The sequence below is a fragment of the Clinocottus analis genome, unplaced genomic scaffold (assembly GCF_023055335.1).
Source record: "Clinocottus analis isolate CAN_PGR_092001 unplaced genomic scaffold, fCliAna1.0.p SCAF_6, whole genome shotgun sequence".
Taxonomy (NCBI): Eukaryota; Metazoa; Chordata; class Actinopteri; order Perciformes; family Cottidae; genus Clinocottus; species Clinocottus analis.
In genome coordinates this window covers 8,341,983-8,363,560 of record NW_027176218.1, presented here as the reverse complement: position 1 = coordinate 8,363,560, position 21,578 = coordinate 8,341,983, and the positions used below count along the sequence as shown (strand labels likewise).

The following is a 21,578-nucleotide window of genomic DNA, read 5'->3' as shown; positions in this document are numbered from 1 at the left end:
AAGTGCGCCGCGCTGCCATTGGAAGAGAGGCCTTAAAGCCGCAGAGGAGTTCCCACGTGGGGCAGAGTTGAACCTTCAAAACAAGGCGTCGAGGCTGCGCGCAGACATGGCTGATGTTCATATCAGACAAAGGCAATCATCTCTTCTCTCCCCGCAGTGTAACTATTACACAGATGCTGATAGGTTGGCGCACGGATGTTGTTGTGCAAAAAAATAAAAAAAAATCACGAGATATGTAAGACTTAAATGTCGAGTCGGCCCCGTGGCTTTAATTGTGTGGATATCGTCGATCGATTGGTCATTATTGTGTCCTCCCCGGTGTGTGTGTGTGTGTGTGTGTGTGTGTGTGTGTGTGTGTGTGTGTGTGTCCGCGCGCGCGTGTGCGTGTGCGTGTGCGTGTGCGTGTGGTGTGTTGGGGGGTTTAACCCACGCGTTTCTGATTCAGGCCGTTACTCCCGATGTTTTACAGTCACATCGCTTCGCATTTTATAACTATGTATTACAAACAAGCTCCCGTGCCCCCACACCTTTCCCTTGTATGGTGATAACAATTCAAGAAGGGTTGTTGCACCGCACCTCCCTCCCCGTCCCGCTGATGGTGGTCTCACCCAAAAAAATTCATTAACTTCATTTGGGCGGCAAAGAAAAAAAAATTAAAAACACACCCTAATGAAGCGCGGATGTGGAATTTGTGTTGTCTCTGTGAAATGTGGATATCGACGTCGGCACATCACTGCCTGCTGCTGCTGTTGTTGTTGTACACGGTGGGACGGACGGATGATGCCTTGTGGATCCGCGGGATGATGTCATGTATCGCTGCACCCCACGTGGGGCCCGTCGCTCTCCGATAGGCAGATGTGGTCTTATTCCTTCCGAGTAATCCGATTGGACAGATAGACGCTTTCACGGCAGTTCAGCCCTGCTGCCTGTGTGTGGCAACCAGGGGTAAACTGGACAACTGGGGGGAAATGCGAGATTGTGGAGAGTACCATGTTACGCTTTTAAAGAATCGCCAACCTCTTCGAGTCGGAAGACAGATTTTTGGAAGCATATATATATATTTTTGTCTTCTTCATTTTGGGATTAACCGAGCCACTAAAAGGCGCACATTCCTCGGAGGTTTCGCGGCGGAAGAATAAAGTAGTTTTAATCGAGACCCGACCGCACCAAATTTTCTCCCAACTGCTCCCCCAGTCTGGCTGGGTGCGCTCCGGAGAGAGGGAGAGGATGCTTGTCGAGATCCGCGTCCACCACGCTTACGTTAGGAGGGATTAAGCGCATGAATTATAGCCTACTCTGTGTTTTCTTCAGGAACAAAAGTCGGACCGACGGTTAGGACGCACGCACGGGTATGTATCAAGCGGAGCTGTTGATTCATTTTTTGTCTGTTTTTTTTTTTTTTGTTGGGGCGTACGTACACGCTTAAGCGGCGCAGCGTTTGCATCGCTTTCCGCGTAGTCGGAACAGGAGGTTGAAGCCCGCCTGGAGACGTCCGAGAGCCGGGCTTTGGTTGACGAACATCAGCCAAGATTAGAGCCTCAAACAAACCTATTTCATACGAGCGTTTACATTTTTACACTCTTTGGTCTATGTTGTGTTTTTATCAGTTTAAATTGTGTGTGTGTGTGTGTATATATATATATATATATATATATATATATATATATATATATATATATATATATATATATATATATATATATATATAGTGTTTTTGTTTGTCTAGTATATCGCTTGACCATTGACCGAATAAGGTCACCAAGAAGACAGAAGCGCAGGACTACAGTGCTGCTGTGTGACATGGCTCTGGCTGCCTCTAACTGGAACTAGTTCGCTGTCCTGACTACTTATTAGCAAACAACGTGCACTGTATTGTGTTGTTGTTGTGGGCTTTTTTTTTTCGTCCAAAGATTAAATCGCGTCATTTTTCAACACAGTGATTTTCACGACCTCCCCTGCCCCCCCCCCTACCCCTGCCTGCTGAGACCGGTGTGCCTGTGAGCACATCTCAACCATTTTGCCAAAGGATCTGTACACTGGAGAGATAAACAAAGGATACATTTCAAAATGTATCCACAAGGCCGACATCCGGTAAGAAGCTCTTCCTCTATATACTTCCATATTTATCTGACAACACTGATGTTGACATATTTCCTGACTGTGCTGATTCCCTTGTGAAATGTGCCCTGCAAAGCGTTTTCCACCCTTAATGCAGCTCATCAAATCTATATGGTTATATCATAATGCATTCATGCTACACCAGAATATGCACTTAGTGGTAAATGGATGCAGATGGTTTGCATGCCTGGAGATATTTACTCAGCCATACACTAACATATGATATGACTCTGCTGAATATGGGGACAGGTGGTGGTTTGAATTCATTTTCAGATTAGATTTCATTTTCAGTGTGAAGGTCTTTTCATGTTGTGTTATTAGCTTCTGGAGGTGTGAAGTAGACCGCCTCTCTGGTGTGGTAATGTCTTGCTTTCTGCAGAGGCGATATTATCTTTAAAGTAGTCTAATGTGAGCCCTATTCTTCTCCCTTCAGCAGAACAGTGCAGAACATGAAGAATACAACTTTCTTGTGTGACTGGACTGATGTGATTTTTCTTTTTCACAACCCGTCTTTCAGGCTCCACATCAGCCCGGTCAGCCTGGCTTCAAATTCACCGTAGCTGAGTCTTGTGACAGGATTAAAGATGAATTTCAGTTTCTGCAAGCCCAGTATCACAGGTAATGATTACAGAGCATATCACCAATGTATGACAGTGTCAACATGTACTCTCTATTCAATAATTAAGTGTAAGGCGAATATTTGGTTGTTGAATGAACATTAAAAAAACAACAACATCTGACGTTAAGTTTGAGTGAATTATTAAACTTATATAGATTCCTTTAATTGAAACCTTGTCTTCTCTTTTAGTCTTAAGGTGGAGTATGACAAACTGGCCAATGAGAAGACAGAGATGCAGCGCCACTATGTCATGGTAAGATAATGTTACAATAGGGAGCAATTATGGTTCCAAATTGCAAGGCTTGTTGAAGATCTAGTTGGGGTGGAGCAAGACAGGCTATTGTGATCACCTGTGTGGTGGTTAGGGCGGGTTGAATGTCAGGTACAGGCCTGTGAAAGGCCCCAAGGGTTTGATGTAGCTGGTTGTTACGGAGGCGCTCTTCCTGACAGGCAGGCGGCAGTGGGCTGAGGCTCCATTATAGCGTGGCCCTGATCTCCAAGGGTCGACTGCAGCGTTGCCCTCTGTGTGTGCTGATCTGATTATTCTCCTAGGAGACTCCACGCTCAGACATATGCACGGCCATAAATTAGGTGTTAGCTGATGGTGAGGGCCAGAGCGGTGGGTGGGAAACATGCACCACAGCAAACAAAATGGAGGACGTGGAACCTGCTGCAGTTTCTTTTTGGACCAAGTTACCATCCTTTTATAAAAACACAGGCGTGCTTATGACACAGGAATTTCGACGTGACGTAATCAGGAGATTGCTCTGTACCAGTGTACTCTGTTGTCCCAGGTAAACACACCGGGGATGACTTAAACCAATACATGCAGGCTTAAGTTAAACATTCTTTTCACAGGAAAACAACATGTCAGCCTGACAGGGAGGAGGTTAGGTAAACATGTAGGGAAGTATCCCACAGCCAGCACTGGGTGTCAGGTTACTCCACGGCTGCAAGGCTCTAATCTCAGACAGAATGGCTCTCTTGTTTGAGAGTAATTTTCGAAGAAGCTAATGGACTGAATAATGCATTGGCCTCATCAAATAGATGCTGACTGGAAAGCCATTTCTGCCCTGACTGCCACTTGTGGGCTCTACGGATTACATTTCAGCCAGACGGACTGACCTGGCTTGAAGTATCAAGAGTGTTGAGCAATCGCGTTACGCTAAGTAAATAGACATCCTGGAGATCTGAGGGTTTAAGATTGTGATCAATAAATCTAACCCTATCTTCGCTGTGCCTGCACTATAAACAACAATATATAGATTTATTGGCTTTTTGTAGCTGGCTGCTCAAATAACTCCTTTTTTGACTGATCTTAGTTTATCCCCCTAGCCAGCCAAAGCTACATTGTATTTTCAATCATGATGATTAAAACCTTTTGATGACGTAATTATCGTTGTGATCAAGGAACATATTTATGTGTGGTTATATGCAGTACGTAAGTCACATTTAAATGATCAAACAAAAAGCGACTTCGTAAAGAACTTTACAGTAATTGTGTTGATCTATAAAATGTTGGCACACCTTGATTGTAAATGTGACTTTTCTTGGCATCATTAATCACAATGAACTCTTTGCTTTCGTTTCAGTATTATGAGATGTCCTATGGGCTGAACATAGAGATGCACAAACAGGTATGTACCTTCATGTTCCTCATCTTTTTCAGCTCAGTGGCTTTCCACAATGTAAAGGGACGTCAGACCCAGGAGGAGTCACTAGGCTGTGAAGTGAACTGAGCATTGTAATGGGCTGTAAACAGAAAGATCTATTGCACACAAACAAGGCAATACGATTGGAAACTTGTATCACCACTTGTACAATTGCTATGGTCCTTTTTTAAAAGAAACTCCCGCGGTGTAAAGCCTGGATTTGTCCCAGCCTTTTGATAAGATTAAAGGTAGACTTTGGCTAGCTCGGCCTTTGACTGAATGATTTAAGAGAGAGGATAAGTGATGGCTCACTATTTCTTTTTACGATGAACAGTAATTAACGTGGAAGGGCAAAAGTCCTTTAATTACGCATTGTGCCCTTATCTTATCAAAAGATCCCATCATGTATTGCTCCCCAGATCAGTCACACTGATGCTTGCAGAGATAAAGATTGAATGAATGAGTAATCCGGAGATTCCCATGAACGCTGCTCTTAAACCAGTGAGGCTGTCCCCTCTCCTGCGACAGCCTAGCCTGGTTAATGACAGCATTGGAAGCAAGGCGGATTGGTGTGCTGGGGTGATCCATCAGTGTCTGAGCCGTGTGTCACACTGCCACATGTCTGTCAGGGCTCGGGCCGCTCTGATAGCTTCTGTCAGGCACTTATCGCCGACCAGAGGAAAAGGAGGGGGATGGGAGCCGGAAGACAAGTTGGAGAATAGAGCTGGGGGAGGGGCAACAACCCAGCTCTGTGTAAACAGGTTAATCGACTGATCCATTTTAGCGCCTGACTTTTATCAGGAACCTCCACAGAGCTGATGGAAGAGCCTGAATAATTCATCAGTGGGGCCCTAACCTGCTGAACGGCGTGTTTGTGAGCAAACAGTGTGGGCCCCGTCCATGCTGCTCCCCCAGCTTACAGCTCAGCCAGGGGAGGAGGAGAAGACATGGAGTGGTTTACAGGCAGGGTTGGGATGGATTATTGGATGCACATAGGCATTTTATTTTCCTGCCAGGAGATTTATTCCATGGTGAGGAAATCCATTCCTCTAACTGTGCCTTTTTCATTACCGTGCAGGGACATAATTCAGATTTCAGAACGCACACACCGGCACGGCTCGGATGGACTAATGTGGCAGTGTTATCTGATCCCTTTCTATCAGCTATGACAGCATGTAGATGCAAACGGCTAATTTCTGCTGTGTGTTGTCAGCCAGTAATTACCTTCATCTGGTACTTGTTTCCAAGAGCTGCTTGGGGGTTTTGGGTGTTGGTGAGGCTCAATCAGATTTGGCTGTTACCTGTGGTCGTAACACAGACATGAGACACATGGCTGCGAGAATCATTTACTAAGTAGCAAACTATCTGTCGTACCCTGAGCCAAAACAAACTTGGTCAGCCAGCGGACTGTCTGCAGTGTTCACACAAAAGAGGTGTGCAGTGAAAAGTGGTGGGAGAAACTTTGGCCGTAAATGCTCCCATATCCCCAATCTGTCATGTGGGACTTGACTGGAGGGAAGTAATTCCAGGGTGTGAACTGTTGGATGTCAGGTACACTTTCATTAACAGAAAGTTATCGTGTTTTAAGATGAGGCTCGATGAAGAAGGTTAGGATTTTCTGATATTTGTCTTAGAATACGTTTTCTTGTTTTAAGATCACAGCTGCTCTTTAGCTAAGACCTGGCTGACTGCTGCCGCTGACAAGGTTAATCATCGTGATCTCATGCATCCATTCAGGACGGCTGTTGGCCTTACTCAATTACCTAATCAATACAAATAAATGATGAATATAAATGTATTCTGCACTTTCCTCACTTTAACAAAAGCTCTGAGGCTTTGTGTAACATTTCAAGATTGTGGAAATGTGTCATTTTCTGCCTGACATGAGCTAACACTGGAGTGCTAGTCTAATTCTCTTCCTGCTAGAAAAATCCCGTCACCGTGCTTTCATCTTGTACAAACTGGAGGCCCTCTAAATCGGACTAGTCAAGTATTGTTTATAGATGGATCATGTGACCAGAGCCAACAGTAGTTTTCCCTCTGTATTTAATACTCATCAGTGTCTCAAATCCATTTTCACGCTGCTGATAGCAACAGGCAAATACCTTTCTGCACACCATTGACAAGCCAGCCTGAGAGTGCACTTAAAGTGGTGCTACACAGGTCCGAGTACCTGTAATTGTGTAGCAGCAGCGCAAAGCTGGTCTCTCAAGGGCCGAGCTGTCATCTACTTAAAGTGACAACAGCCCTGTTTTTATCTGCCGGCAGACAAAAAAAGTCCTCCCAGCATTGCACTGTATCTATTCTGGTAACGGTGGTGAGCTGAGTTGATGCCTTTTCCATGTATTTGCATGTTGTACTGTGAGAGTGTGGAGGCTGCCAGTTGTTTAGGGCACAGTGGATCAACCACCTCCTGACCTCTCTCAGCCAGCTGTCACCATGACACTAAGCTACAGAGGAATGGACTGTGCGCTCAAGGCCTTTTCACAAATCCTGTCAAATGTTCGACTGCTATTGACATGGCTTATCTCAACAAACATGGATTATACAGACTCTGTAGCTTTTCAACCATTTCTGAGGGCGTTCTTGAGCCTTTGCTAAAGCACTTACGACATTGCATTAATACTAATGCCGATAAAAGCTTTATCTAACCCACTCGTTGGTTTATTGGTTATAGGTCACATTTATTGTGTACCAGAGGAGTTCAGTGTCTTTCTTTTCAGCAGACTGTAATCAAGTTATAATCAGTGTTGTCTATTATACTGTACTTTGTGTGACATGTGCTGCCATATATTTGCTTCACATTATTGAGTCTGATCCCAGGCTGTACTTTGTCTCATCTGATATTTCATCTTCAGCTTGTTTGTCCTGCTGGCTGGCCCGGCTAAGTGGCTATCCATGTTGCAGCTTGGGTCAGCAGGTCTCGTTCTGTTGGACATTACTCTCCAATCTCTCTGGCTCTGTTCAGAGGTAATACGTCTGGCTGCCAAAGCTGCCTGGCATTTCTGCCATGTGTAATAAATAAGCTGGCGCTCTGCAAAGTACATTGTGTGTGCCGCTCCAAATGAAAAATCGGGAGAAAATCCCTGCGATGTGTTTGTGTTCCACAGTGGCCTTGGGTTGAACTGCAGCTCGTAAATTCCATAGATGATGTGGCTTTGGCACTGTTATTTTTCTGCTCCCAGCGCAGAGCTTGAACCTGAGAGTCTCATCTCCCATCCGTGGAAGAAGAAGGAGGCAGAACAAGCCGGCTGTGCAGTATTTCTTCCAGGGGAGGGGGTATATCACCGCCACTGTGAACGCCTCCTCCCATTGCTCTTTTTATCCACCGTTCATTCGCTACGTTCATGTGATGGACAGGCTGAAAATTCAATTTAATGACCTGCCTCCAAGCACATAATATGATTTTAAAGCCTGTTACGGTCAAGCAGAGGTGCCATTTGCATAATGATCCCAGCAAGATAGGGCTGCAGCCGTTGCCATGGCAGTTGGTAGACAAGCAGAAGAATGGAGGCAGGGCTCAGGGGATGGATGGGAGGTTGGGCGGGTGGTGGACCGGGCAGCTGATTGCAGTGAGAAATGGCCTACGCTTCAATCCTGGAACAGCAGAGCTCGAGCATGCACTACGCTCGTATTGCTTACAGGCTGTCGGTCGTCTTCTAATGGTATTGATCATAGATTTGAGGTGCGTTACCCTCCAGGTCATTATGGTTTGTGATCTTTGCTCAAACTACAGTTATAACCCTTTTAAAGTAAATTGCCGACAGTGTCACAAGTAGGTAAACGGGGCAGTCTGGTTTGTGGGCCTCACTTCCTGGGGTGCGGTTGTGTGGTTTCGGCTCTGAGGTTAACTGCAGGACAGCGGAGTTACAGATGAGGGGAAGGAGGGCAGAGCGAGAGAGGATCCTCTCAACACAGCAGCACTCTGCCTGCTCATATCCGTTTAGCATGGAGTGCACTCTCAGCACAGCTGTGCTCCATCCCCTTGGGCTCTCCTAATGTTTTAAATATTTCAAATGTCAATATCACGCTGTTTAGAGGATGTTGAGTCAAGCAGTTCTGATTGCCGCAGTAATTGACTTAATCGGTGTAAACATTAAAGGCGGGGTTATATGAAGTCACTGTCTGTTCCGTACTTAACCGTCATTTTGCTCCTCTTTTGTTTTTCAGACGGAGATTGCCAAGCGGCTCAACGCAATTTTAGCTCAAATTATGCCTTTCCTGTCACAAGAGGTGAGTTTTGAATGTTGCGCTCCAACAGTTTAAGTTCAGTATTAAAGTAAAGTTGCTTATTGTTACCTACTAAAATAAATAATTGAGTTTAAGCAATTTTGAGTAATTGTGTGTGGCGTTTGCTCGCACTTTTAAAATTGCAGCAGCACTATGAAAATTAAGTGTGAAATTCACAGATAAGTGGGTGTGTGATAAATGTTGGCGTGCCCTAATTATCTTTTGTAAATGTTTTCCCACAGCACCAACAGCAGGTTGCTCAGGCAGTAGAGCGGGCTAAGCAGGTGACTATGACTGAGCTGAATGCTATCATCGGGGTACGTGGACTTCCCAATCTGCCGCTCACCGTGTGTACCCCTTTTTATTCCTTTATTTGACCTGCACATATGATGATTAATAGCGATGAGTAATGTTCAATGTCAATGCTCCAAGTAGACTGAACTGTGTGATACTCCACCTGCTCAAGTTACAATGCTGAATCAAATGTGTTCATCTTTGTTTTGTTGTACTATTTGGTTTTATATGCTTTACCAACATATTCAAACTATATACAACAAGCGTAGCTCTCGAGAACGGCTCTGTTGCTCCAGCTTTGGCCTCGGCGGCATCTTCACTGCCTTGTTGTGTGTTTATAAATGCAAGCTTGAGAGCTCTTGAGATCCCCTTCGCAGCTTGTATTGCTTTAATTGGCTAAGGTTTTAACGAGGAGCCTCATCCCTCACTGCTGACCTGGATAGCTGTGGGAATTAAAAGGCTGAGTGTGAGCAGAACAGAGCCAGCGCTGCAAGCTAGCTGAGGCAGTGCAGACAGCAGTCAGCCATCACAGCGGCTCTGTTTGCACACCACAGCACTGAGCTGTAATGTATGGTGTTCATCACTGCTTCAAAACACCATCTGCTCCTCATTGATCAGCTGTACTCACCATGCCCTCCTAAAACAGAAGTGATTGGTGTCACCCTCAATACAAAGTGCCGGCTATCTGTGGTCTTATTACTACAGTTGAATCTTGCAGGGTCTTTAGCATGCATAAGAGGCTGGTCCAAAAGGTTGACTTGATAACTGCAGACACACATTGGAATTCAATTAATGCCCCCCTAGTGACCTTTTTGTTCCTGGATAATTGCTCTCTAGGAGATTCGTCTGACCAGGTGTCTTTAGGTGATGGAGTGCAGCTTGTTTTTTATCAGTTGGACTGAAGCCGATGCTTTATTACAGTCTCACCAAAACACAGCAGCTGCAAGTCGCAGTTGTTTCTAAGAAACTGATTTGATTTGTAGCTCCTTCTCGTGTATGTGATTTTCACATTTAGAACAAAATAATGCTCCAATATTTCTGTGCTTTTGTGGCTCACTGTTTGTCTTTGGCAATAATAAAAAGTTGGAATCTTTTCGAAGTCTACGTTTGATAAAATATTCACGAGCCCATTCATTGTTTTAGTATATGGTCCCATTTGGCATCCGGCCTGTTTTATGAAACAGTCAGGTGTTCACACAAGTCACGGCAGTTGCTCATGTCAGAGGAGGTGGAAATGTAGCTACTGTATGTTTTACGAATACCTTCCCATTAGTTATTCATTGAGAAGAAGCTCTGTAGGCATGCCAAAATCCTCATGCATATTGTAAAGCAAGGTGGGGGGAACGAGCGTGCCAGGCAGGCAGACAGGCAGCATCCTGGAGCCAGCTGCATACTTTATTGATGGGACTCGGGGCCATTAATAGGATGCAACTAGGGCAGCTGCTTGCGTTGAGATGAACCTGACTGGTGGCGGCTCCTATTTGATTAGAAAACACACCAAATATTAAAGTCAGCCAAGAAGTAGTTCAGATAAGCCCACCTGCCTCTGACCGGCCACCTGGATCAACCCACACAATTGTTTTAAAAGGAAAATCAAATCAAATATATATTTATTTTGTCTGTAACATCATTCATTGACGTATATATTACTGGAGAGAGGGCTTGCAGCTGTAGCGCTGACTGTTTTCTGTCCTTTTTTCAGCAGCAGCAGGCTGCCTACCCGGCTCTCATGGTCAGTGGCATCCACACGTATCTGTATGTGCCATGCTGTTGTTAATTGACTTGGTGTGTGCACACATCTGGGCTTGAAAGGCTTGTGCATGCTGCATGGCACTTTTTCTGTCCAAGTGCTATGCGTTTCACCGTAGTTGGTGTAGATAGCACACGAGAGACCACTATAATGCGTTCGCTCAATTTTGCCTGTGTGTGTCTGTTTTTTCTGTAGCTCCGCTCAGTCTGAGAAAAAAGGGCAAAGAGTAGGTCTTTATCTTGGAATATTAAATTAGAGGAAATAGGCCAGACTCCTTTCTTTATTTATTATTGTCTTCATTTATGGACCTCTAATGAGGGCTCTTGCTGATCAACCATGCATATTACCCATCAGTGCCTCATTAAACACAATGAGCGAGGATGGCTCTCCCCTGCCAATGAACTGGCTCCTTAATTTCCCTCATGGACACAATATTCTCTCTCTCACACACACACGCACACACACACATTTTGTAATTGGAATGACCTCTGCCCTATGGAGCAGAGGACAAGGTTGCAAGTTAAAAACCTCGGCAATTTCCAATCTCGTCCTTTCTACCTTCAGGCCAGTAAGTTAGAAGCAATTAAAAAGACCCTCCAGATAGGATTTTTAAGGACATGTTTTAGACGTAGGTTCCCTTTTGTAAGAGCTACGACTGAATATCTGTTTTAAAAAGTAAATTTCCTACTGAGTTAATGTATTTTTAACTATGTCATAGGCCAGTCCACCAGATTGATTGTTGTGTGTTGTACCAACTCCCCAGTCATTACTAAGTACCTAATATTCCTGAAATGGCCATAAATGGTCACTGATTGAAGCCGTCTTGTAAAAGAGAGGAGGTGCGCGCTGTTACAGCAGCTGAATTATTCAGCTGGCTTGTAGACGGGTAATAAATTGCTGATGTTTTTATTGGTGTCTCAGCTAAGTATTATTTAACCTTGCTTTAAACTGCTTACTTCCATGCTGAGTGCCTTTTAACTCCCATCCATTTCCCTGCGCCTTTCAAATATTGATGGTGAATATTGGAGGGTTGACTGAGTGCCAGCATGGGACCCCTGGTCCTGGCTCCCACTGCAGCTTTCCAGACGCACATACACAAACACACACTCAAATACTTGGAGTGAGAGAGAAAGAGTGCCAGCTTCTGGCACTTAGTGTTCCCTCAGTCTCTTAAAGTATGGGTGTGCAAATGATTCATGTTCTGTTAATCCAGGAACATGAATATGAAAGGAGTAAATAGACGCTGGTTGTGTTTTTGAAGTGTTTAAAAAGCAGGTAGTTGTTTAGCCCACAGGCTGACAGATTCCTACACAGCTTTGTGTTCCTTAAGAGGATTGCTTAACTCACTGATGGCATCGTGGAGTATGAAATGCGCTAGTTTACCTGGTGTGAAATGATTCCTCTGCGTTAAGCTTTGGTCGAATCCAACTTTACTTTGCCGTCAGTTGTTAATGTAGATATTTTTTATTTTCTTCAACACATCATGCACTGCTAACGCTGTGCGATTGAGTGTCTCCAGCCCTGCGACTCATGCATTAGACGTGTTGAGCAGTTGATCGTTCGTAACTTCTACTCTCCTCAGCACAGATCTAGGGCTTATGCCACCCTGGCCTGGTATGGAAATAGCACTAAGGGGGATTGCTGTCAGATCCTGACAGTAATAGCTGTGTGAATGTGCTAATTTCATCCGGGGTTTAACTGATCAGCCTCATGTTTAGTGTGTGTGGTTTCTGCTTGCTTTCTCCCTCCGACCCACTCGCTATTTTTCTGTCTGTCTACTTACAGCAGCAGCAGCTTCAGGCGCAGCACCTCTCCCATGCTGCTCACGGGCCTCCGGTCCAGATGCCACCTCACCCTTCAGGCCTCCAGCCGCCTGGAATCCCCCCTGTGCCAGGTGCCGGATCAGGCCTGCTGGCGCTAGGTGCCCTAGGCAGCCAAGCCCACCTCCCAGTGAAGGATGAGAAGAACCACCACGATCTCGAGCACAGAGGTGAGGCATTAAACTCGGGCATATTGTGCTCCAATTTGGAATTGCTTCTGAACCAGTTTTATTTCGACAAATTAAAATGCATATTTATTTTAGACATTATTGCATAGATGTTAAACAGGGATAACACAATTTAGTTCTTCTTACTCTCGAGAGGGGAATCGCAGGGCCCTTAGGTGAGGAGCACATCCTGTCTGTTCACATTCTGTCTGGGTAATGAGCTGGTACATTCCCAGCCCATGACTGCAGAAGCTATTCAACAGCTCCAACACACGTTGATAAGAGGGGCCTTGTGCCCTGCAGCTGATTCTCACACGTTCAGCCAGAAGCATCTATTATGATATGCTAACTGACGTGTTTTTCTCTTTGCTCCACTTGGTTTCCTCATCACCTCTGCCGCCACTGTGACGTCTGCGATACAGAAAACACGGTGAGTGTCCAAACCAGCAACTTTTTTGTTACAGGGGCTTGTTGTTGTTATTCATCACACTTTCATCTACACTGCAAATGTCAAGTAGAAATTCCTACCAACAGCATGCTACTACTGATTTCATGCACTGTTGTAATCTGCTTTCAATAAAATAATTAATTGGAAATGAGGCTTGGAATATAAATCCTGTGTGTTTAATCCAGAAGGGAAATGACTGGTATCATGCTGGAGAGATTAGAAGCCTTGTAATTTCATCACAATTAAAGAAAGACTTTGACTTCCCCTTCTTAAAGGATTTATTTGATCCCTTCTACTGTCTCCCTTGTTTACCAGCTCACTCTCCTCCTTGGCATGTGATGAATATTTATGAACACAAATGGAGAGCTGTTTTGTTTTCTTTCTATCCACCCCGTCTGGTGGACCTGCTAAAGCGTTTTATTGGAATGGCTGCAATCTCTGATGGTTTGTGATGTGCCTGTGAGATTGTGTTTCTGTAGGCTGAGCTGGCTGAATGGGTGCAGTCATGTCTGAAGAAATGGAACTCCTGGGGCGATTAGCAGGCCTGTTTTGTTTCTGTGCTCTTGTCCCAGGTCATCTGATAGCAGAGTGGTGACTTTGGTTAATGAGTCACGCTAAGCATCTCTTTAAAGGTCAGCCATTATGCAGCCAGTGGCCCTTTGCCCAGACTGCTAGTCCATCGGCCATTGTTCAATTCTCCTGGCTACCAGTCCGTGTTGTTGCTTTGGTCTTCAGAAGAAGGGACGGAGGGAATCAGGAGAACTTGGCAGTTTACAGGCAAATGGCAAACTCCCGTGAAAGCTGCTGGACACCAGCCTAGTTCCTCCCATTCTGTTGGTGTTTGGAGTGAGCTGTCCCAGCTTGTGTGGGCCGGCAGGCTCCATGAAGAAGCACCAGTCAGTCCCACGCTGCCGTGCCCACTGGCAGGATATAGATTCTCTTTCTTTATCAGAGCTCAAAGCCTGAGCTGACATGCTGCCCAAGCGCGCTGCGGCAATCAATGCCCACAACATACAGCTTCTCTCTCTCTCTCTCTCTCTCACGCTTAGCCTGACTGACTCCGGAGAAAAGGCCCTCTGTTCAGCCACAACACACTGCTCATGTCCCTGTGAGACTGTTTGTTGTCCAGTTATGAGGAGGAGGGAGCCCAGCTCAGAAAACAAGACCTCCTCCTTTCAGTTCAGATAATGGCCCATTCTGTTGTTTGGCCATGGACGGGCTTGTGTGTGAGATTGGCCTTGGCTGGTGTCAGGGTACTGCTTGGAGCTGGCCTACAGCTGCATTTTAAGAGTCTGCAGCATCCCTAGTTGTGTGAATGGAGCATTTTTAGTGTTTGGGTTGGCACAGTGTGTTCTTTGTGAATTTGTAACGGATGAATGACTCGCTGCTCTCTTTGACAATAAAAGATGAAATGGTAATAAAGAATGTTTGGTTTTCTCTTTGCAGAATAACTCGGTCTCCCCCTCCGAAAGCTTACGCACAGCCAGTGAGAAGCACCGCAGCTCCTCTGACTACAGTTTGGACTCTAAGAAACGCAAAGTGGAGGAGAAGGACAGTTTGAGCAGATATGTAAGTCATTAAAGGAATTGTTCACCTTTTCGAAAATACACCTTCTTGCCAAGATCATGTTAGGAAGGTTGATACACCACCATGTCTTTCTGTTAAATATGAAGCTACAACCAATAGTTTATTAGCTTAGCTTAGCATACAGCTTGGGAATGGGGCGATACCATCTTTTTATAAGTTAATAAAAAAATAAATAATAATCATTATGACTCAAGGAAGTTTATATGCTGGGCTCAACCAACACTCAGCAAAAGCGAATAAGCGTATTTCCCAAAATGTCAAAGTACTTTGTCCTTCCTCCTGTTGCTCAAGACGTTTCCACTGAAAAAAAAAAAACGATTTGTCAAGGTGACTAATTGGCCAATTATCTTTACAGGACAGTGACGGAGAGAAAAGTGATGACCTGGTGGTAGACGTATCTAATGAGGTGAGCAGAGCAGCATGCAATTGTAAAGGCATATTGACACGTACCAAGACAAAATTGTTACATAAATGTAAATGTATTGCTGTGTTGTTCCAGGACCCTGCCACTCCGCGAGCAAGCCCCGCCCACTCACCTCCTGAAAATGGGATTGATAAACCCCGCCCTCCAAAAAAAGACACACCCAACAGCCCTGCATCAGTGGCATCCTCTGGGAGCACCCCATCATCCAAGGCCAAGGAGCTAAGTCATGTAAGACACCAAGAGTTACGAACAAACTAGGACAGAAAGGGTTTAAATGAGAATTGCACAGAGACCAAAAGGATATGTGCAAATAAATCTAGGACGTTTTCTGCAGTGGATTAAGAATGGCTGTCGGTGCTTTAAGTGCATGACTAAACGTCAGGGATAATATTGTCCCGCATCAGGATCAGTCAGGTCTTCTCTGTTAATAGCTCAATGTATTTAACTCCTCCAGGATTTTTTCCCCTCTGCCTCACTAAAAGATTAAAGCCAAAGCAGTAAGGGGATAAAAACGGCCCCATCTCCATTGTGACCATAATAGGTTTTAGAATAAATAGCAGTTTATGGCTCTGCAGGACTATGAGGGTTGTCAGAATTAGATTGGATTAAGTTCAGTTTGCTCTCAAATTGTCAATCTGCACAGTGCTTGCCTCAGGATTGTGAATTTACTTGCTCTCTCGTTTCCTCGACAGAATGACAAATCTTCCACGCCTGGCCTCAAGTCCAACACCCCCACCCCCCGCAACGATGCCCCCACCCCTGGCACTAGCTCAACCCCTGGGCTCAGACCCATCCTGGGCAAACCACCAGGCATGGAGGCTTTAGGTTTGTACCGCTCTCTTTTCTCGCAAGCAACTGAGATTATTTTGTCCTCCCAATGTACTGTTATGTCACCAATATCCTCCTCCTGTCTTTGTCTGTAGCAGCACCAGCTTTGCGTACCCCTCTCTCCATCGCTGGCTCCTACCCTACCCCATTTGCCATGATGGGCCATCATGAAATGAATGGAGGCCTCACCAGTCCTGGTGTGTATGCTGGTCTGCACATCTCCCCTCAGATGAGCGCTGCAGCGGCTGCAGCCTATGGACGCTCCCCCATGGTAACGTTCATAGCACATGTTTAAAATAGTAGTTTGACACTGGATAAAACGATCTAAAGCTTTCTGTATCCGTCTGTAAAAGGTTTCATGTGGAGTTTTAGACCTCTAGTCGCACATTTACAAGCAGTTTATCTATGAGTAGGTTCCTGTTTGGTTTATTTCATGCTTTTTCTTTTTTTAACCTTTGGACAGAGCCAGGCTGTTTCCCCGTTTCCATTATTTATGCTAAGCTAAGTTAAAAGGCTTTACTGACAAATATGAGAGTGGTAGCAATCTTCTCATTTAACTCTGGGCAACAAGGCAAATGCGCTATTTTCTAAAATGTCTAAACACCATGTGGATTTGACTGTGATCACTGGTCAGTAACATTTGTTATTCAAGGGTTTCCATCTTGTCATTTTTCAGGGGTTTGATCCTCACCACATGCGAGCTCCAGGCCTTCCAGCCAGCCTCACATCAATTTCGGGTGGCAAACCGTAAGTGTCTCTCAACAAATGTGATTTTTTTTTTAAAAAGCAGTGACATAAAACACTAACCTGTGTCTTTTCCATCAGAGCTTACTCCTTCCACGTCAGTGCAGATGGTCAGATGCAGCCCGTGCCCTTCCCGCCTGATGCACTGATCGGCCCTGGTATTCCACGCCACGCCCGTCAGATCAACACGCTGAGCCATGGCGAGGTGGTTTGCGCTGTTACCATTAGCAACCCCACACGTCATGTCTACACTGGTGGCAAAGGCTGTGTCAAAATCTGGGACATCAGCCAACCTGGCAGCAAGAGTCCCGTGTCCCAACTGGACTGTCTGGTGAGCACGCCCGTTGATTCACGTTACGCTCATCAACAACTTTTTTTTGACACCTCGTTCTGTTTGTGTAGTGGTTTTCGAAAAGTAATGAACTGTGTACACAAACTCATTCCATTCACAATGGAGTCATTATTTGTTCTACGTGAGGATCACACAGGCAGCCATTGGTTTGCAAATGCAGCTGAGGCTTTCACTCAAATGTTTATGTAAAATATAAGAAAGCACTTTCAGCTACAACCAAAAAAGAAACTGATGTGTATCACATTTGCGTATAAATTATGAAATACGAACATTAAAAAATATGTGTCAATGTATTAAACTAAAATCGCAAACTACAGCAGGCAGAGTGTTTGAGAATACCCGTAGGTTGGTTATTATGAGGGAAGGATTTTCATCCTGTCCCACCGACTTGTTCCTAAATCTCTCTGCAGCTCCACTGACCTGAACATATATTGATTTGCTTTGTCCTCTGTGCAACAGAACAGGGATAACTACATCCGCTCCTGTAAGCTGCTGCCTGATGGCCGCACATTGATTGTTGGAGGCGAGGCCAGCACATTGACCATCTGGGATCTGGCCTCTCCGACGCCCCGCATCAAGGCAGAGCTCACCTCCTCGGCCCCGGCATGCTACGCCTTGGCCATCAGCCCCGACGCCAAAGTCTGCTTCTCCTGCTGCAGTGATGGAAACATTGCCGTTTGGGACCTGCACAACCAGACTCTTGTCAGGTGGGAAGAAAACACTTATTAACACTGTGCGGGCTTTGGCCCCACAACGTGAGAGCTGTTGTGTGAGCAATTTTAAAAGGGTATGTCAATAACTGTTTGTATGCTTTCTGACTTTGATTGCAGGCAGTTTCAGGGTCACACGGATGGTGCTAGCTGTATTGACATATCCCATGATGGCACTAAGCTTTGGACAGGCGGTCTTGACAACACTGTACGCTCCTGGGATCTGAGGGAGGGTCGGCAGCTGCAGCAGCATGACTTCACTTCACAGGTACAACTTTGTAAAATAGAAGAGACAGATAACATACGCACACCTCCACAGACTTACTGTGGAGGGCAGTTTCCTTTTAGCGCCAGAACTGTCAGTAATTACTGTTCTGTCCAATTTCCAGATCTTCTCTTTGGGCTACTGTCCAACTGGAGAGTGGCTTGCTGTGGGCATGGAGAGCAGCAACGTGGAGGTGCTCCACCACTCAAAGCCTGACAAGTACCAGCTCCACCTGCACGAGAGCTGTGTCCTCTCCCTGAAGTTCGCCTACTGTGGTATGAACACACATAACATGAGAGAGAGATAATGCTGGCTGTGCTAACCTGCAAAAGGACCGTAACCTGTCTAACATCATGTCGTGCTAAAACTACATTTCCCTTTGTACAGTCTGAATGCCTGTTATGTTTGGAAGGTTACCTGATAATCTCCTCATTTCCAGATATTTTTAGACCACTTCTTAGTCCAAGCAGGCCTGATTGTACCGTTTGTTTTCTTTTGCAGGTAAATGGTTCGTAAGCACTGGGAAGGACAATCTGTTGAATGCTTGGAGGACTCCTTATGGCGCCAGCATATTCCAGGTATGCAGATCAATACACTCTGTCTGCAGCCAGTCCAAAAGTATGCACAGTTGTCTCTTGGAGGAAGGGCAAAGCGACCGCTGTCTGACAGGACACTCCTATCAGTGAAAACTGAACCTGAATTATTGACCTGACAAAGAAGTCTTTTTGAGGGGCATCAGGCCAGAACTTGATGTCATTGCAATCTAATCTTGCCCCGTAGTCAGCTAATCTTCTCCACTTAGCTTTAAATGTTGATGAGAATGTAAACTGCTTCCAGAACTAACATGTTTTTTTTGTTTTTTTTAAAAATCTTCTTCAGTCCAAGGAATCTTCATCTGTCCTAAGCTGTGACATCTCGACAGACGACAAGTATATTGTGACCGGCTCTGGCGACAAGAAGGCCACTGTATATGAAGTGATCTACTAGAACAGACTGCTTTGGCTCGGAGCATGCTCATGCTCAGGAACAGTAGACTCTTCCTCCATCTACCTTCCCTCAGACAGACCGCATGGATGTTGCCTGCAGCCCCGGAGTGGATGTGCAGGAAGTTTGGCAGTGCCAGACTGAAGTGGACGTTGGTGCTGTTGTGGCCGTGGACGCTGTGACCTTCGGCTCTGCCCTTTCTCACTCATACGACTAACACTTGTACAGCAAGTGCAGTTCCCCAAGGCACTCAGAAGAAAATAATGTCTTGCTGTTTTATTGTTTGTTGGATATTTTCTTTTTTTATTCGTCCTTTTTAATGTGGAGATAAAGTTCCATGACACAACTAGAAGCGGCGCTTCGCTCTGGAGCTTCTCCTTGGAGGTCCTGTGAAAAGTGTACATAATGGAGTAATAAAAGGCCTTTTATAGATTTATATTTTGGTGTCCAGTTACGCTTGTGATGGTTCTTTCTTGTGCTCTCCGTGATTTTCTGTCCCCTCTAGGGATGGAAATTAGATTAGGACTTTGTAAGAGGATATTCTACTTCATTTTTTTTCCCTTCCTCTGCTTTTTTCATGTTCTTTGTCCAGAATGACCTTTTTGGAAATCTAATTTGGATTTTTTTTCTCCCTGACAACGGCATTTTTCTCCGCTATTTGCTGTAATACAGACGTTTGTCCCATGGATTTTAGCAGTGGTGGATTCTGCAAAGGACCTTTTTTTCAGACTGGAAGAGGAGAAAAATCATGGTTTCCAGTTACGTCTACCCTTTGGCCCTGGTCAGCAGAAATTCCACTTTATAATAAAGACCCATCACTGAACACTGGCTGCTTTCAGTGACATTCAATGGATAACAAGAAGCAGCTGCGACTTGAGTTCAGTCTGTTGACTCGACTAGTGTATGAATCTTAATTTATCCTCTCAGCAAAGTTTAGTCATCAGGCTAAGGGTTAATTATTGCCTCTCGTTTAACTCTCTGTGACTGATGTGCAGGACTTACATGGTTACTCATAAAGGTGGGAGGCAAAGCCATTTCCACATTTGACATTTTGGGTATACTCTGTTTGCTTTCTTCAGTATTTCCTAATGTCAGACTACAATCTTCTTATAGACAGGAATGGTCTCTGCATAAACACTGTGTAGCGTACACGTGTCATTATCCCTAAGGATTGTACAGATGACAGTTGTTGATAAATCAATAAACTGTTTTTATATAAAGAAAATCATCTTGGCTGAATTTCTATAGGGCTGGTTGCACCTTTTTTAGAGGAATAATTTTCTTTTTACCGGAGAAACAAGCTTATTTGCTTTCCTACCGAGAGTTGGATGAGAAGATTGACACTACTCCCATGGCTTGTGTTGAGTAAATTTGATGAAGACATTAAGATTGAAACCTGGGGAAAAAGACAGCTGGACATAGGGAACACAGCCTGCAACTCTAAACTCTAAGGCTTAGTAGTTTACGTGAATCAACAATGACACAGTGACGACAAGACTGCAGGAAGCTTCTGGCCAAGAAATTGTCCAGCACACCCTATCATAAAACCTGATGTGTTGTTTTTAGATTTAGATTTTTGGGGGATTACACAAACCATGTATAACTTATTAACTAGTGAGCTTTAGAGGTGTTTGTAGCCAGACTTTGGACAGAGCCAGGTTGCCCCCCCCTGTTTTATGTTTTACCCTGAATGCTAAACTAAGCTAGCTTTATGTTTACCTTGCACAAGCCTCTGGAGTAGAATCAATCTTCTCATCTGACTCGGCATTTAGACAACAGAGCTCATTTCACAAAGTGTCAAACTATTCCTTTAAGTAAGGCGGTTTTCGATTAATATTTGCTGCTGTGTGACAGAGTGTAAACCAGCTGAAGTGGCGATTGACTGCCCCACGAACTGATGGGAAATATACTGCATGAACTGACATGCTCCTGGGTTGACTGTGAACCAGAAATGTGTCCTCAAAGTGTTCATTGCCTTGTGTGCTGCTACTGAAGGCTCTCCTTTGCTCTAGTCGGCATCTAATGTAGATAGAGACTTACTCCTTGACAGTAAATGGCTGTAAATGCATCCAGATAGGACATGACAACTGTCTCAAGAGAACCGCAGACATGAGAGGAAGGCAGTCTGGTTGCTGTTTAAGAAGCTGCTTGGGAACTCTGGCAATGGCTTTAACTCAACAAAGTACTGACTTGTTGCAGATTTCAAAGTCCCAGTGTTCTGTAACTGTGGTCACTGTCAGCCACCATCTTTTTCCGGGTTGTATCAGTGCTGTATGGTGACAGCACTGAAACGGCACAGCCGTCTCGGAGTGATACAATGAGGCAGAGCTTTTTTGCAGTGCCACTTCAGAAACATGACGCAAACACTGCTCTTAAGTTCTCTTGAGTAGTCTTTTGGTAGTTGAGTTCTTTTGGACTGGATGAGGTGAATGGCCCGGTCCTTCACTCCAGAGCAAGGCTCTTCTAGGACTCTGTGCGTGAAGCTGTGAGCCCTTCATATGGCTGGCTCTTCAGAGATGTTGTTGTTAGATTATAAAAGCAGGGCCGGATGCTTTCAGGATGGAGCCAGCCGCCGTGCTCCGCTCT

The 21,578-nt window shown here is 44.9% G+C and overlaps 1 protein-coding gene across 1 annotated transcript; it reads left to right on the top strand.

Annotated features, from left to right (window-relative positions):
- The first annotated feature begins 766 nt into the window (after window positions 1-766).
- tle3a (TLE family member 3, transcriptional corepressor a) lies at window positions 767-20,165 on the top strand. The gene is made up of 22 exons (XM_068602610.1): window positions 767-1,349; window positions 1,938-2,091; window positions 2,636-2,736; window positions 2,927-2,990; window positions 4,330-4,374; window positions 8,560-8,622; window positions 8,862-8,966; window positions 10,616-10,645; window positions 12,449-12,653; window positions 13,073-13,080; window positions 14,545-14,667; window positions 15,041-15,091; window positions 15,185-15,337; window positions 15,802-15,934; window positions 16,033-16,208; window positions 16,614-16,684; window positions 16,763-17,012; window positions 17,493-17,740; window positions 17,864-18,011; window positions 18,133-18,283; window positions 18,510-18,586; window positions 18,888-20,165. Exons 2-22 carry the CDS (start codon window positions 2,068-2,070, stop codon window positions 18,993-18,995), a joined length of 2,334 nt encoding a protein of 777 aa, XP_068458711.1. The 5' UTR covers window positions 767-1,349; window positions 1,938-2,067; the 3' UTR covers window positions 18,996-20,165.
- The last annotated feature ends 1,413 nt before the right edge of the window (window positions 20,166-21,578 follow it).

Excerpts from the sequence above, each read along its gene's own strand:
- tle3a (XM_068602610.1), top strand. The coding sequence starts at position 2,068 with ATGTATCCACAAGGCCGACATCCG. Across the intron at positions 10,646-12,448 it reads CTGCCTACCCGGCTCTCATG|CAGCAGCAGCTTCAGGCGCA; the intron begins GTCAGTGGCATC and ends GTCTACTTACAG. Across the intron at positions 16,685-16,762 it reads TCAATTTCGGGTGGCAAACC|AGCTTACTCCTTCCACGTCA; the intron begins GTAAGTGTCTCT and ends CTTTTCCATCAG.